The following is a 16,677-nucleotide window of genomic DNA, read 5'->3' as shown; positions in this document are numbered from 1 at the left end:
TGCATTGCGGTGTACATGAGCGCGCCAATGCAATTACTTATAATGATGCACATAAGACAATGACGGATCAGGATTCTCTTCATTTCACTTTAAATTGATAAGAACCATTTAATGATCAAGATTAGATTTGGTCGAGTTTGTTATTATTTCAAGTTCTGTTGAGATGCAGGGACCGAGCACCAGAGTGAGTTTTAATAAATGTGAATTGCATAGAAGCAAAGCAAGAAAAGTGCATACATAATGCCAACCAAAGCTGCCAAGTAGTACAAAAACCAATGCATAAGTGATGAAAGCAATCAAGGGCATTTAGACTGGCCCTTGGAGTTCAACATGTCTCTGTAGCAGGGGCATTCAGACTTGTTTCCGTATGTCCCTGGAGGAACACACTTGCACTGTTGACAGCAGATTCCACAGTATCTCAAGCACCGGTCCTTCACTCCCGCATTTGCGCACCTCGCGCCGCATTTGGAGTCGCAAAAACCTTGCGAAAAACAAATATGCAAAAAGACCAATCAGCCTACAAATATGCCAAAAAAAACCACTATCTTAAGCACCGGTGCCAAAGGAACTTAATTACTTGGAATTGGAGCAGCAGCCATGGTGGTGGGATCAGCCATGGCGAACTGAAGGAAAGAGGAGCTCAGAAGCATTGAAACAAGTAGCAAAGTTGAAAGGGTAGGCTTCATTTCACTGTTTGTTGATAGTAGTAGGGAAGAGAGAGATCAAAATGGAGCGTTGAAAAGGCTAGAGACCACTTGTGAATAGTGTGATAGACCTGAGGACTGAGGAGGCTATAGAGCATCGTAAAGTTTACGTGGGTATTTATATAATCGGTAGTCTTTTAGAAAGTGGAGGTTTACGTGAAAATTCAGAGAGACAGAGCATGAAGGAATCCATGAAAGAAAACACTGAGAATGATTTACAGCCTTTAATACAGACTTGATGAGTTGGGAGAACATGCGGTCTACTTGCCTCATTGTCAGTTTATGCTGTCCAACCAGGTTTATGCTACGCAGAAGCTTAACTGAAGCTTCTTAAGTAGGGTAGGGTCAACAAAGAGAAAAAAACTTGTTTTGGTTAATGTGTGTTTAAGTACCATTTTTTTTTTTTTTTTTTCAGTTTCCAAAAGTAATAATGAGGGCCCCGAGTATTTGACGCTCTACAAATCTTAGGATAGAGCTATAAAGCGTGGCAGAGCCAAAATTTCATTTCACATGGAGCAAGATTAAGGGATAAAGTTTTTTTAAAAAATAATTAAAAATATTAAAGTTGAAATCAATTCATTCTAAAGACCCTTTTAAATCAAAGTTTGAACCTGATAAATTGTCAACCGCCAAAAGCTTTTCCAGAATGGTCTTGGACAGATAGTTGGTGCAAAAAAGTCAACACGCCTAAACTTAATGAAGAATAGTTGAGCAAATGGATAGATTGTGCAAATAAATGGTGAGGGGATACCAATTACCAATACCCTACTCACAAATCAAATTGGAGTTTTAGCTCAAAAGAAAAGGTGCAATTAGGGCTGGAAATGAACTAGCTTGTTCGCCAATGTGGGGAGAAATGGTGCTTTCAAGGCCCAAGTAAGAAAGGTTCAAGGTGGTGAGTCGATGATAGCTAGAATCATAAGTGATACTAACTCAAATGCAAACAAAGATGTTGGTGGACCAACCGGTTGTCAAAACATTGCGAGGGTCATGAGAAATACAAGCCTTTAGAGCAGGAAGAGTAGATTGATATGTCGTAACGTTGGGAACTGTTGCATTACTCGCACAAAAATAAGCTTTCTGAATTGGGATCATATGTGCAACTCCGATACCACAAAAATTATGTCCGTTTTACTGCACACAACACGTTATAGCCCCAATTACGTTTAATCATGTCAATTCTTGCCATCTTTGCGCTAGTCCTCTATGTTAAAGTACGCTAGCACCACATTTTATGCCATCTTAATATCTTCTCCTTTAAGCATAAATCAGTGTCACCTAATGTAAGATTGAATTTCCAAGTAGAAAATGGGAGCTAAGAATGTAAGATACTTCTTAATTTCCTCACCCAAGGACATATTCACACTACTTAACCATGGAAGTTTAGTCTCTGTACACTACAGATTTTCTTTTTAATTAATATCTTGATTACTCTTGCGCTGTAAAATTAGAGATCACCGGCCTTTCCGTTTCCGTCCTTGGAAAGACTACAAGCTCTATACTCTGTAGCTTCCTCGGTCTCACCCATAAGCACTTGTTGTATACTAAACTCAGTCCCTTTCCAGCTCGGAGAAAAATATGAATACTTAAGAGAGGACAGAGACAGGGAATCTTCGAAATATTAAAGAGTTTGTTAATCGCCTTTGTGCATCCGCACGTGCATGCATGTGAGAGAGAGAGAGAGAGAGAGAGAGAGAGAGAGAGAGAGAGAGAGGGACGGGGGGTACCTGTCCCCCTGCATAATAAGGTCAAATGGGAGGGCAGAAAATCTAAGGAAATGGCGAATTTGCTTTCTCAGAAGACAAACTCTATTTAGACCCTACAATAAACAATATATGGACTCATTTTGAGTCCGGTATGGTCTCTGCATAAAGCTTGAAGGGGAACCATCCGATTAAATCAGTATTTATTTACAAGTGTGGAACTTATAATTAACCAAAAAGTTATGAGATTTACAACATGTGAATTAGGCTATTAGGCGTTCTGGCAGATTAACAAGGACATGCAGCAGTACATAAGGAAGCATGGCTACAACAACATGGCTCCTCGTACATATAGGCATATAAACGTGAATTATGGTTTGAATGGCACATGACAAAGATATATACATCATCCTCCTAGACCGTAGAAAGGACTGCAACGTTGGCCATAAGAATATTCTTCAGCATCGCAACTGGAAGCAAGCAAATTGACCTGCATGAATCTCACTGGTTTTAGCCACTCCACTTGTGGGCTTTTCGCATGCACCATCAACAACATGAAGAACCAGTGCACACATATATTACCTTGATAATCTCCCACTTTGAGCTTGGACGCACAGGGGCTGCTAAGATACTCATGTGAAATTCCTGTTTTGGGGAACACAAGTAAACATGTATAGCTTAACTGCAGCATATACGTTGTGAATAATCTTAATGAAGCTCAAACTTTTCTGATAACTACTTTTTTCTCATTTTGTGGGAGTTCATAAGCCATTCTAGTATGGAGATCAAGAAGAGGGAGAATTTCCAGATGATATTATCAGGATCAGATGAACAACTAGCTATAATATACAGCTGGTAACTGAATTTGGTCCTTTGAATATGCTAAAGAGAACAACTGCTGATGGGAAACGTTAAGTAGAAAAGTTATTATGCACCATATCTGCAAAAGACTTACCCTATAAGGATCGCCCCTTAAGGATTGTACAAACAGAGAATTTCCTGATTCCTTATCCTGCAAAGGGAAGCACCAGACATGTCAAATACCTAGGCCATAAAAAAAGTTATGAAGCAGTTGCGGAAATGCTCCATAGGTGAAAATTACAAATTTCGTTGTACCTCCAAACAGACATCCCTAAGTCGTCTTCCAGTTTGAGCACAGCAGATGCGAACAACATGTTCATCACAGCTCCCACTGATAATATAGTCCCTTCCATTCAAGTAATAGGAACGTGTATAATTATGAGCACTTCCTGTTGAAGCTATCTCAAAATTTAGGTAAAGCCTCCCGTCTGCTGCCAGAAGTTGTTTAACCTGGCATCCCTTAAACTGTTAGCCTCCATTTTAAACCCACAAAGAAACAACATAAATTTGTAATCGCTAAAAGGCAAGCTGACAGCCTAACTGCCGAAGTAGCAGACCTTAAACTATGACATGGCACATGGCAATATGTTGAGAACATCAACATCTCTAAGCTCACCCAGGTCAAATTTTGACCTAATAGAATTGCTAACCTAAAAATGGGATGACTATATTGATTTGAGTAGACCCTTTTAATCAGGATAGTGGAGACCATATGCACGAGTCATCAAAATTTATCCACTTAATTTCGCGTATACTCCTAGGAAGGTTTACCTCATTGTCAACAGCTGAAACAAGCAAATAGAGGTCATCAGGAGAAAAGCAAACCATCACGTTTCCCCTTGAGCTTGAAGCTGTATAGCAAGGCCGCACTGGGTTCTGTCTCAAATCCCACATCTTGACATCCTTGTCAAATGATGAAGTAGCAAATAGAAAAGGGGAATGGTGTGCAAACTTAACAACATTGATCGGTTCTTGGTGCATATTAGTAAATAGTTGCAAACGTTTTCCACTGCTGATGTCATATAGAGCAACATCTTTTGAGTATCCACTAGCAAGAAACTGATCATCCGTTGAATTGACATGAAGAGAAGTCAATTGCTCAAAAGCATCAAAGGTTACGGTAGCAGAATAGCAACAGAGATCTGCAACTTTTGGTGGCATATGATTGATGTCAAACAACCTCAACGAACCATTATCAGAACCGGCAAGAAGCTGATTGTTCATCACAAATGGAAAAGAAGTCAGAGAAAAGGCAGATGTTTAAAGTAACTGAAAAGTTTCCAACCCTGTGTACGCTTACTGGCTACTAATATGTCAATTATATACGTATATGAGCATGCCAACCAAGCACATTGGTTGGCCATGGATTGACCTCTGATCAGTCCCATTTGACAATCTTCCAGGATATGCATGCCCACTTGATACACAACATGGTGCCGTTAAATATCTTGGTATCTCAAATTAGCTCATAAATTAGAAAGGTCTTTGTGACAAACTCTATGGCAAATCTAGAGAGGAAGCATCATGCATTCTCATATATTAGTATCCGATTATACACCAGAAAATGTCATCAACATAAATGACTTAAATCTAAAAAGCAAGATGCTGTTTTCACTAATACCGCTAACTCACAGTACACTTAAGAGCATATAGTGCTGTAAGGAAAGTGCATACCTTGGATGGATGCTTCTTGAGCCAAGACAGCCCCAAAACGCTGTTCATTGCTCCTATGGATGGGATATAGCTTACAGTCTTTCCGCTTTCATGGTTGATAACAACTACTTCACCATCCAGAGTTCCAAAAGCCATAAGACTAGAGTTTGATGGATGATACTCAAACTGCCTCGGACGAAGCCTCTTGCTTTCTTCTTTAAATGTGTGGCTAAAGTTAAACACCGGCTGTAGGAGTGGCCAAGCAGAAGACCCAAGTTTGGCAGCACTAAGGGATCTTGAGAAAAAATGTTGACCATTTCTATAAGGAAATAGCTGTTTTGGCTTGAAAGGTTTTTGAAAGTAAATACCACTTGTTCCCATTTCACGCTTATCCAAAACATGAACAACACTTTCCTTGAGCTTTCGTGTATAAGGTAAGTATTCATAGTATTTTGAAGAGATTGACTTGGCCGTTTCCCTGTCAATCTTTCTGATAGGGATATTGTCTAAAACTTCTAAACGAGGCAATGAAGCAATCATGTAGTCCCTATAATGTTTCTCAAAGCATATGGGTGAAGGATTATGAGAATTATACATGGTTAATGACATGGTGCCATTTGTCAAGAGCTGCTTATGAAATCTCAGAGTAAATTCATCTTTGTCTTGAATCTACAATTTGCCAAAAGAAACCTGTTACATAGGCTAACAAATTCATCAAGAATAAATTAGATTTGTAAACTTTCCCTTTTGGAATTGTCAATTATGTCAATCCAAAAGTATATCCTACTCTTACCTTATTTTGCATTTTGGTCTGTCCATTCAAATCAGGAATAGTAGATGATAGTTCCAACAAACACATTTCTTTTAGGTAACTTGAAAGTTTTACTTCCCTATTCTCTGAAAAATTATCAGGTCCGCTCTGGGTCTCACAAGTTATTTCTGAATCATCAAGAGCAAGCAAGTTCCTGACTGCTTCTTTTGTCCTAAAAACATATGTAGCATCTCCTTTATCAGTAGATGGTGTCTCTCTGTTATAACTCATATTCAACTGAGCTGAACCAGTTCTCTCACAAAAACGAAAATTAGTTTTCTCACCAGATGATGCAGGACATGCTCCAGTGTCCTTGCAACATAAACAATTTTGGAACCGTAATTCCACCAAAGAAGGGAGTTTTAATAGTGCAGCAGTAGTTGTCCAGAGATTAGCAACTCTTGTCTCACACATTGAGAGTCGCATCAGATTTGGCATGCAAGAAAAACAGTCCTTCTGTAAGCCGGTGAGTGAAGTACAAAAATCCAGATTAAGGGTGTGTAACTGCATATATATTCCAACCATGTTGAGTTTTTGGATGTGGAGAGACCTCAAATTCAAGACTTCACAAGCCAAGCCATCATCGCAAACATCCCTGGAGAAAACCCAAATGGATACATAAGTAAAACGCTTCATTAAATATGTAAGACCTTATTTATCTATTTTTCAATGGATAGAGAGCTGTACGGCCTTGACTGTTAAGCTTTCTTAGAGTCAGGGTGAGTAAATGAGTACAAAACACTAATGAATTCATAGAATATTACTAATACAGACCACACCACGTCCTTCTTCAATGACATATCCAGGAGATCGACGATACGGAGCTTTAGATTGATCACACGCAACAAAGCTGTAATATTTTCTTTACTCAAGACACAATGTGATTCATGAAGTATGTCAACTGCATCAATGTCAGAACAGTCGCTTGCCATAAATACATCGATCAGTGGGGAGATATCAGCATCCTTTAGCTGGTCTAATGAAACCACTACAGTACACTTCTCATGGAGTGAGTTTTGGATATTGCCCTGAATGATAATGAAACAAGAGGTTATCCTTATAGTAAGTACACTATGCTGCTGCAAGCTAAGAAAGGGTTGGGTATTTGCATACAAGCTTTACAGATTTTTACACACACCCACACTGACGGAGAGGAAGCAATAAAAAAAGAAAAAGAAAAGAGGAAGCAATAAAAAAAGAAAAGAAGTTCGACGACTTCAATTCTAGAAACTTAACAAGCTAACAAATAGCTTAGAAACACAAAAGAAACTGAAACTTTCACTATTATTCAACAGAGTAATGTTTCTTGCACAACTCTAACAACTTTTTTATAAGTTCAACCATTGAATATTTATGACCCACATGTAGGAGAATAAATTTAATGTTTGATCATAAAAAAAAATTAGTTAGAGTTGTGCAAAAATTGTGTAAGAGTTGTGCAAGAATCATTACTCTATTCAATATTTCATTCTCAAAGTTGTCCTATCAATACATCCATAGTCTTCGTATAACATTAACCGAGATCACCTAAAGTAAAACTTAAAAGGCAAGTAAATCATCTAAGAAGGAAACATTACAAAGACTAAATCTCAAATGCAATAAAATCATCTAAAGTTGGAAAGTCTGAAAAGAAATCGGTGATCATTTCCTTTTGAAACATATGTTGCATATCGAGTGGATTTCCCAAAATGTCACGTCTACAACCCTGTTCGAACCTGATTGCGATCGGGGCATTCTGCCTCAATTCAAATTGTTGTGTTTGCAAGTAGTTTGAACCTGATTGCAAACGGGGCATTTTGCCTCGGCTCAAATTGTCACGTTTGCAACCCCATTCAAACCTAGTTTCGATCAGTTTGCAACCTGTCCGAACCTGGTTGTAATCGGTGCATTTTGCCTCGATTCTAGAATGGTGCATTTGGTGCACATTTTTTATGGGGGTCTGCTACATCACACACTCACATATGCATAAACAAAAGTATAACAAGCAGAATATTAAGCTAAGAAAGCTATGAAATATTTACACGATCAATGGTGATTTAAAGGAAGTACGAGTTTTATTCAAAAAGGACCTTAGAAAACAAGGATAGCACTGCAGAGTTGGGTAGCACGTCATTTGGTGCACATTTGTTATGGGGGTCTACTACATCACACACTCACATATGCATATACAAAAGTATAACAAGCAGAAAATTAAGCTAAGAAAGCTGTGAAATATTTACACGATCAATGATGATTTAAAGGAAGTACGAGTTTTATTTAAAAAGGACCTTAGAAAACAAGGATAGCACTGCAGAGTTGGGTAGCACCTCATGCTTCTGGCAAGAATCAAGATAGCTAGCACCCAAAAAAAAAAGGGAGTTACTAGAGCATTAAGATAATAAACAACACTGGACTGTTAAAAAAAAAAAAAACCTTTATACGAATAAAACAGAGCATCAAGCAACATTGTTTAGCCGTGTATTCCATTAAATGAACTTCTGGCAATGTTCAATTTTAGGGGAATTGGCTTCCAAGCTAAGAAAAAATATAGTCTACCATCAATTCAGTACAAGAAAATTAAGAGTTAGTTAATAGCAATTTCCAAATTAAAAAAGAAAATAAATAAATAAAAGGAAAAAGAAAAAAGAAAGATATATCTTTTCCGAGTGAAGGAAGAATGCTTCCTTTAAATCCTTATGCTAAGGTAGTAAGGTGTAAATCAAGTGACTTAACGAACAGAAAAAAAAAAAAGAACCCAAAACTTGGAAAAAGAAAATAGTTTTGAAAGAAAACATAAAATAAAAAGGAGCTTCCTTGAAATTTGTATACAGGTAAGTAGCTTCTTCTTTTTTCAATGTTCTAGTTTCTAAAAATCTAAACATGAAATGCTAAGTTATAGCTTTGTCTGAACAATTCCACATTATCACACAGTTCATTACACGTTCCCGAGAATATTTACTAAAACAATCTCCTAACAACTACCAATTCACACCCCAACTTTGACACCAACTTCCATATATTGCACCAGAACAAAAATAAACACTCCCCCTCCCCCAGAACACACACACACAGATACACACACACACACACACACACACACACACACACAGATACCGAGCTTCTAATCTGGAAATTTTCATGGAAATGGGGGGTTCTCTTCTTCCTCTACTTCCTCTACTCGAATAGGTCTTCACTATATCAGCAAAAGGTGGAGCTTTGGCATAGACGAAGACTTTGGGAAAGTTGGAAATATCTGTAGCGATGTGGGGGGAGAGTATGTAGTGTACAGTATATATTACAGTATAAGCGAAATGGGTTCTCAGAACCACATGTCAAATATAGGGATATAAGCACAGGTGTTCAAATCACCTCTGTTTTACTACGTAGTATTTTGTTTCGTATCGGGTATTGGCGCTTCGCACATCGCTCTAATGGCTGAATGCTCCTATCGGGGTCCAGCGGCCCCTCTCTCTCCCTCCCTAAAAGCGACATTTTTGTCACGTCGATTCCATGTGATAAAAACGTTTCTTTTATTGACTTTCTGGTACGTAGTTCATACTTCATAGCATTTTCCGTTAAATTTTAATCACCAAAATAGTTAAAAATCATTTTTATCTATTATAGTGGTTCATTTTTTTAAAATTTTTTCAGCAGCCTCGTCATTTTAACTATTTATTATCACTATTCCATTTAAATAATATTTTTTTATATTTCTTTATTCTTTTTCTATTTAATCTTTTTACAAAGAATCATTAATGTCCATAAAATAAGGACAATATCGTGTGAGAGAGATGGGAGATGGGAGATGGGAGATGGGAGAAAAAAATGAGAGAAAAAAATGAAAAAAGTGTGCTAATCATGTGAGAGAGAAATGTGAAACAAAATTGGTGAGTAAATATTACTCATAAGAATTTGTAAGTAATTTTACTCATCAAAATTTTTTGGTTAAAATTGTGAGGCTGCTGGAAGTGATTTTTTAGTGTTTTCGTCAAATTGGCTCACTAAAATAACTAGAAAGCTATTTTGATGAGGCTACTAGGAATGCTCTTAGCAGGGTATTCGACTCAGCAAATACTAAATTAAAATTTACCTTTTTTTTATTTGAAGTACGTACTTTTAAAAATTATTTATATCATATTCCGCATTTTAAATATTTATTTTTATTATTTCATTTAAAATAAATTTTTTATCTATTTTTACTATTTTCAAATAAGATTATTTTTTAATTAATTTAACTTATGCATTGTTAAACATTGAAGCAGCTTGTGAAAATGGCTAGTCAGATGTTGAGTTTTTTTTTATATTTTTTGAACAGGACTAGCCAAAATAATTTTGACAAGTCGAAATTATTATTATTATTATTTAAAGAAAATATCATTGATATTTCATTGCATAATCAGGATTACAAACTAGAGCCTAAAAAGCCTTAAATAACTAAAGCATGAAGCTCTGAATTCAAAATAAAAATAAGAAAATCAGGAATAACGTTAAGCCAAACTCTATCATTGCCCTTCAAAAGCCCTTCCTTTGCCGAAGTGTGCGCTGCCTTATTAGCTCCCTTCTTCGTGTGGCATACATGCCAACTATCAAAACCATGGAGAACCTCACCAATATCAAGCACAATATGCCCATACCTACACCAACTAGCATCCCTCCCATTAAGGGCCTTTACCAAAATAAGAGAATCATCCTCCGAGATAATATTTAAGAAGACCATGTTTCTATATAATTCAGTCGCCCTTAAAGCCGCAAGAGATTCCGCAATAAGTTGAAATTATTTTGGTAAGGCCTTTAGTGAATATGAGTGAAAAATCACCTACATTCAGCTAGTTATTTTAGTTTTAAAAAAAAATGGTGAACACTATACACTCATCAAACCTTAAAAAATAAAGAATAAATATATCATTCTCTCTCCTCATTGCTCTCTTTTCTTTTTTTAGGAATGCTAGGGGTACTAACACTTTTACAAAGGGACCTTTACAAACTGATGTGGCATTTGACATAAGACGAAAATGCCCTTTCAAATCCACAAAAAGTTACACCAAACAAAATGCCGATCCAGATCTCTTCCCATCGCCGGAAAAATTCAGCTCGTCGGGCAGCCGGTCCTCCAGCCACGTCGGAAAACCCCCGGCCCCCACCGGCAGCCAGCACGCCCGAGGATCCGGCCGGATATGAGATACGGCCGAGCTTGGGATTCGGCCGGATCTCTCAAAGATCTGCCTGGAAACAGAGATTTGGCCGAGCGTGGGATACGGCCGGATCTCTAAGTTTCGGTCGGAGCTCTCAGATCTGGCCGGAACTCTCAAACCCATGCCGGCCGAGCGTGGGCTTTCAGCCAGCGTGGGATACGGCTGGATCTAGTGAGATCCAACCGAGCGTGGGATTCCGAATCTCTCAAACCCACACTGGCCGAGAGTGGGTTTCGGCCGGAACTCTCAAACCCACGCCGGCCGAGCGTGGGTTTTCGGCCGGATCCGGTTAAAAATCCGGTGGCCAAACCGGTGAGAGGGGGGGGAGAGAGAGAGATTGCCAAAGACGAGGGGACTGGGTTCAACGGGAAAGGGTGTTTTTGTCTATTTGTTTTGAATAATTTTACTATTAAACTGACGTGGACCCTCTTATGAGGCTCCACGTCAGTTTGTAAGCTTTCCTTTGTAAAAATTTTGGTACATGTAGCATTTCTCTTCTTTTTCTCCTCTCCCCCTTTTTCTTTTTCAAGCATACTCTCCCTCTCTACACTAATTTTTAAAAAAATATGTTCATTAAAAAAATGGAAAAATATGAATTTTTAAAAATATAACTATTAAGAAGAGATGAAAATTTTAAAATATGGCCGTTAAGAAAATATAAATTTTTAAAATTATGATTTTTGGAGAAAGAATAAAGAATTCTTTGAAAAATAATATTTTAAATGAAATAGTGAAAGTGGATGGTTAAAATAGATAGAGTGATGTAAGAACTTTTAAAAAGTTAATAGAAAAATGTGATTTTTTTAATTTTAAAATAAAGAAAAAAAAAATAGCTAAATCGAATGCGAATGCTCTTAAAAATATTGTAAGAAAAGTGAATTGACAACCTCTAATTTTTTTTAAATCGAATTATAATTTATAGACATACATCGTCTGATAATAAAATCATGAAAGTTGGCAATAAATTAGTTTAAGAATCTCAATAATTAAGTCCGATAAAGTCTAATTTATTATGGATAAACAAGAGATTTTAAGATTCGGAATATGATTGTTTTACATTTAAAGTGAAATAAATCCTAAAATGTACAAAGTATTATATTATTTAAAATTTTAAATAATGTCACAACCTACATATATATATATATATATATATATATATATATATACATCATTAAATATGTAAAACACTACTGCTCTGTTTGTTTCAACGTAAAATGATTTCGACGAAATTATTTTCAGAAAAAATGATTTTCTTGAAAATATTTTTCGGTGTTTGGTTCGCACGAAAAAATTATGAAATGCAAAAATCAGAGTTTGACAAATGTCGCCAGAATCCGGCAACGTCCGGTCGCCATCGCCCGATTCCGGCGAAAAGTTTGACTGGATCCGGCAGGAATCTTCCGGATCCGGTCATATCTGGCCGTTTTGGCCAGATCCGGCTGGATCAATAGCCGAATCCGTCCAGATCCGGCCGGATCCCGGCCGCTTTGGCAGGAAACTGGTAAATTCCGGTGACCTGATTTCGGCGCCGGCGGGGATTCCGACGACCGGATGTTCTCGGACTCCGGCGCCGACTGGATTCCGACGACCGGATGTTGTCGGACTCCGACGCCGACCGATAATTGTTAAATTCTGACGATCGGATGTCAAACATGCATGTAAGGACGAAGAGTTTCATTTCGGAAAACGATTTACGGTTTTAAAAATCGTAAATCGTTTTCCGAAAATTAAAGAAGCTTTTACGGTCAAACCGAAAATGATTTTCGTTGACCATTATTTTTGTCCCTACCAAACACCGAAAAATACCGAAATCGTTTTTCAAAAATCATTTTACACCGAAACGAACGGAGCATACATGATTGATTCACGATCATAATAATTGATGGCATGAATGCAGCCATAATGGATATACGGATAACCATAACATCCTATATACAAGGGTGGGGACCGTGGGGTCATGTATTAGCCTGGAGGCTTCAACCCTTAAATTTTTAGAAACTTCCTTAAAATCTATAATTCTTACAAGACCCCTAAAAACTAATTATTTCCCTCACCATCCCTATAAATTTTTTTATAAATAATTTTTTCCTCCACATCAAAATTTCCGACTCCAGCCCTGTTATATATGCATAAGGATTAGATAATGAAAATATTAAGTATAGAATGCCGGAAACCCAACACCCCCAACTCTTATATATTTACTGGAAAACCCCTGTTTAAGAATTACGGGTTTTCAGTTTTCTATTTTCGTAATTTGAAGGAACAAGAGAGAAATAAAAATCTTCCTTCAAGCATTATTCGGAGGCAAACAGTGTTTTACGGTCTTTCACGTAGGTGTTTAGTACAAAACCACATGTAAATCGATCTGTCTAGGTTTTCTATTCATTAGCTTGGTGCACTTGAAATGGGGCCCCAAAGAGACAAACAGCATTCCAGCCATAAATAGAGGGGTTGCTGGAATTTAATGTCAGTTATCACAACAGGTCTATATCTTTTCTTTAATTTCCACGTTGTTTTGTTCATGATATCCACAGGGAAGAGAGAAAATGAGATCATGGTCATCTTACGGACACAAAGATAACACGAATGCAGGCCAGGTCACAAAATGAATGTTCAACTACACTTGCCCATGCCTCTTGCCCTCTTCTCTTTCACCAGCTAGCTAGCCCACTCTCCTTGGCAGGCACTGTCTCTCATAGTGTACATCAATAATGGAGATCCAAAACCAAGCTAACCAATAGTCGCTGTAACACTAGGGAATAGAGATCCAAAAAATAAGAATTTTTATTCTTAAATTTAAAAGATTTAAAGAATAATAAAATAGGAATTTTATCAAACGAAGCTAGCTAGTACTGTCCTGGAAAGAATCAAATGCTTTTCATCAGATTGTTGTGTAACCTCCAATTTGTCACTTATAATTAAGACATATTTTTTTTTCCTAACTAAAAGAGAACGCCATGAGATGGAGGAGAATTTCTTAAAGGAGAAAAAGTTAGTGGGCACTTGCCAAAAAGAAGTCATTGGACAAGGACAGTGTTAGAGATTGGTGATCCTTCTTATTACTTTTACTTATTTTTTTTTTCATAACATAAGTTCGTGAGAGGAGCTTCCTACATAAGCAAACTAGCAAAGGACCCTATCCAAACACCATATGTAGTAGTGGTTTAGCAACAGGTGATTGAACATGTATTAGGATCAGAGTTCGACTTCCACAATAAAAATCTTTAATCTTATTAGTATTAATTGTTTTTGGTCCTACTGATGTCGTGATTGGGGTTAGTCAAACTATGATTCAGTTGGACTTAAAAGAGTACTTGTAATTCCATCGTCTTAGGTCCATCTTGTACAGCTCTCAACTGATAAGTACTACTATGAACCTATGGCCACGCTTAGCTAGAATAGTCACTTTTGAACTCACCTAATAAAAATGAGATTAAGCTTACACATGAAGAAAAGTGTTAAAATATTGATCAAATGATTAAATTTTTTTTTTTTTACCTACTTAAATCTTTTAAGACAAATGATGATAGATTTGGCAGACTTTCCGTCCAAAAGTCTCTAGTCCGTTAGACTTCAGTCGTCAATTCAAATCCCGTGAGTTTTACTTCAATGGTCAATTCAAATTCCGTGAATTAAACGGGAGTTATTTACAGGACAAAAAATGAATAATTAATGGACAAATAAAGCGGAAAGAGCGAAGAAAGATATCTCCGTTGCTTGAAATGAAAGCGTGTGTCTTCCAACCCAAGAAGTGCAAATGTTTGTCCCTCATGCCTTTCGGTTTCTATACGCTATTATATATCTTCTTTGTAAAAGAAAGTAAGAAACGAAAGTAGAATGACGTGCAGGATTGGAAGTGCGTTTTATTTTATCTACTTTCACTCACACAAGACTATGTATTCTTCCCGATCACGATTGATTAGGTATTGTAGTTTTTTCAATAATTTAGATTCAATCTTCAATTTTATTTTTTTTTTTAAAAAATAGAAGCTAAAATTAAATTTATACTGTTAAAACAACCATAACACATATACTCTAATTTTTTAACAGCACCTAAACCAAATTCCTTTCTTCCCCATTATCAATATTAATGGCACTTTGATGTTGGTGTGAATCCCTCCAAACTTTGTTTTTTTTTTTTTTTTTTTTTTTTTAAGTTCCCGAACTTGATTGACAGGTAAAGAAAATCATCATTAGAAACATTCGATAAGGTGCTCTATAAAATTAAAGAGTAATGCTAGGAAACAATATTTTTATCTTATAACTATCTTCACAATGTTCATGTGGCAGTCTGAGTAAACTTTAGACCAGTATTTTTTTTTAAAAAAAAAAGAGTAATGCTACATACCATATTAATATCATATAAATATCTTCCAAAGCTTACGTGGCAAGGTCTAGTAGCTTTTGGATTGGCCTTTCATTAAAAAAAAATTACGAGTTAGTTGAAACTGTCATGTCAGTATAATGAGATAATTGTGGGATAAAAATGTGGTATCTAACATTACTTTACTGCAACTACATCCCATTGGATGATAATGTCCAACCCAATAAGATATGGGTAAAATGTGAGTCTCGTATATAGTATTATTCTATTAAAAAAAAATTGATGGCTTTCAATGCATCAAAGTGAGCACGGTCTTTGTAATACTATAGCTATTTACTATTTGGGGATGAAACTTATCGACTCTCCATTTGATAAAGTTATTTTAGAAGTTATTTGTCACTTTTTATTAAAAAAAAAAATAAAATTGACTGGAGATAAATGTAAAGATAATTTGAAGTATTTAGTGTTATTTGCCAATTTTTTTTGTTTTGAAAGAAAAAAACAAAAGCATAAAAAGAAAAAAGTTTTATTAAACAAAGTAATGTGTACGTGAAGTAAGAGCTCAAAATAAAATTCTCTCCTTTAAACTACTTTTCTTTTCAGATTCACACTTAAAAAGGATATTCTTTAATTCTAAAGAGTCATCTTTTCAAACATTTGGACGATTCTTATTTGGAATACATATAAATACAGTAAAAGATATGATCTTTTATCATTCTAAGACACAATTCTTGACAATTTTCTTCGTATAACAAAGCGGTTTTCTAACTTGTTTTAAGATTTTTTTTTATAAATAAAAAATAATAATAATAATAATAATAAAAGTAAAAATTATTATGTAAATAAAAATAATCAAAAATTATGTCTTAAAATAACAATATATCATATATCGATACAATAGGAATTCAACTAGCTAGGCTTTTTATGTCATTATATGTAATATTGCACTTCTCTCACGAGGTTTTCCATTAATATATCATTCACTCAATTTTTTCACTAACAAATTACACCCGCATTAAATAGGTTTCGATCCCCTAACCTTGTTTTCTCCTCTATCTCTATAAAATTGATTTTACTAATATTTATTTATTTTTTTAATATATATATATTTGAATTCAAACCATTTTATCTCTCATTGTTAATTAAATATTACCCGTATTAAACTTTACTTATTAAGTGAAAGTGGATATGTTTAAGTACAAATAAAATAATTAAATCCACCCTATACTTAAAAAGAAAATATTAATTAAATTAAATTGATCCGACTTAAATTTTGGGATAAACTATGATTTAAGATTATTACCCTGATGTGAAAAAATCGGGAATTCATCTAACACTAAACAAAGCAAGTAAGCAACTGACTTTTTCCTTTGATCAAACTATAATTCACTAATAAAACTTAAATAAAATAAAAAGAAAGGCAGACAAAAGGAAAAGAAAATGGAAGAAA

The 16,677-nt window shown here is 35.8% G+C and overlaps 2 protein-coding genes across 2 annotated transcripts; both read right to left on the bottom strand.

Annotated features, from left to right (window-relative positions):
• Positions 1 to 185: 185 nt before the first annotated feature.
• LOC133864384 (peamaclein-like) lies at positions 186 to 883 on the bottom strand. The gene is made up of 2 exons (XM_062300707.1): positions 578 to 883; positions 186 to 481 (listed from the first exon to the last, which is right to left on the bottom strand). The coding sequence occupies exons 1-2, from the start codon at positions 684 to 686 to the stop codon at positions 297 to 299; spliced, it is 294 nt and encodes a 97-aa protein (XP_062156691.1). The 5' UTR covers positions 687 to 883; the 3' UTR covers positions 186 to 296.
• Positions 884 to 2,474: 1,591 nt separating this feature from the next.
• On the bottom strand, positions 2,475 to 9,044 carry LOC133864507 (protein DWD HYPERSENSITIVE TO UV-B 1-like). The gene is made up of 10 exons (XM_062300860.1): positions 8,826 to 9,044; positions 8,000 to 8,066; positions 6,507 to 6,760; positions 5,715 to 6,327; positions 4,943 to 5,590; positions 4,040 to 4,480; positions 3,524 to 3,718; positions 3,363 to 3,419; positions 2,990 to 3,052; positions 2,475 to 2,897 (listed from the first exon to the last, which is right to left on the bottom strand). Exons 1-10 carry the CDS (start codon positions 8,849 to 8,851, stop codon positions 2,814 to 2,816), a joined length of 2,448 nt encoding a protein of 815 aa, XP_062156844.1. The 5' UTR covers positions 8,852 to 9,044; the 3' UTR covers positions 2,475 to 2,813.
• Positions 9,045 to 16,677: the final 7,633 nt, after the last annotated feature.

This window comes from Alnus glutinosa, chromosome 3 (assembly GCF_958979055.1).
Source record: "Alnus glutinosa chromosome 3, dhAlnGlut1.1, whole genome shotgun sequence".
Classification (NCBI taxonomy): Eukaryota; Viridiplantae; Streptophyta; class Magnoliopsida; order Fagales; family Betulaceae; genus Alnus; species Alnus glutinosa.
This window is presented reverse-complemented; position numbering and strand designations above follow the sequence as displayed.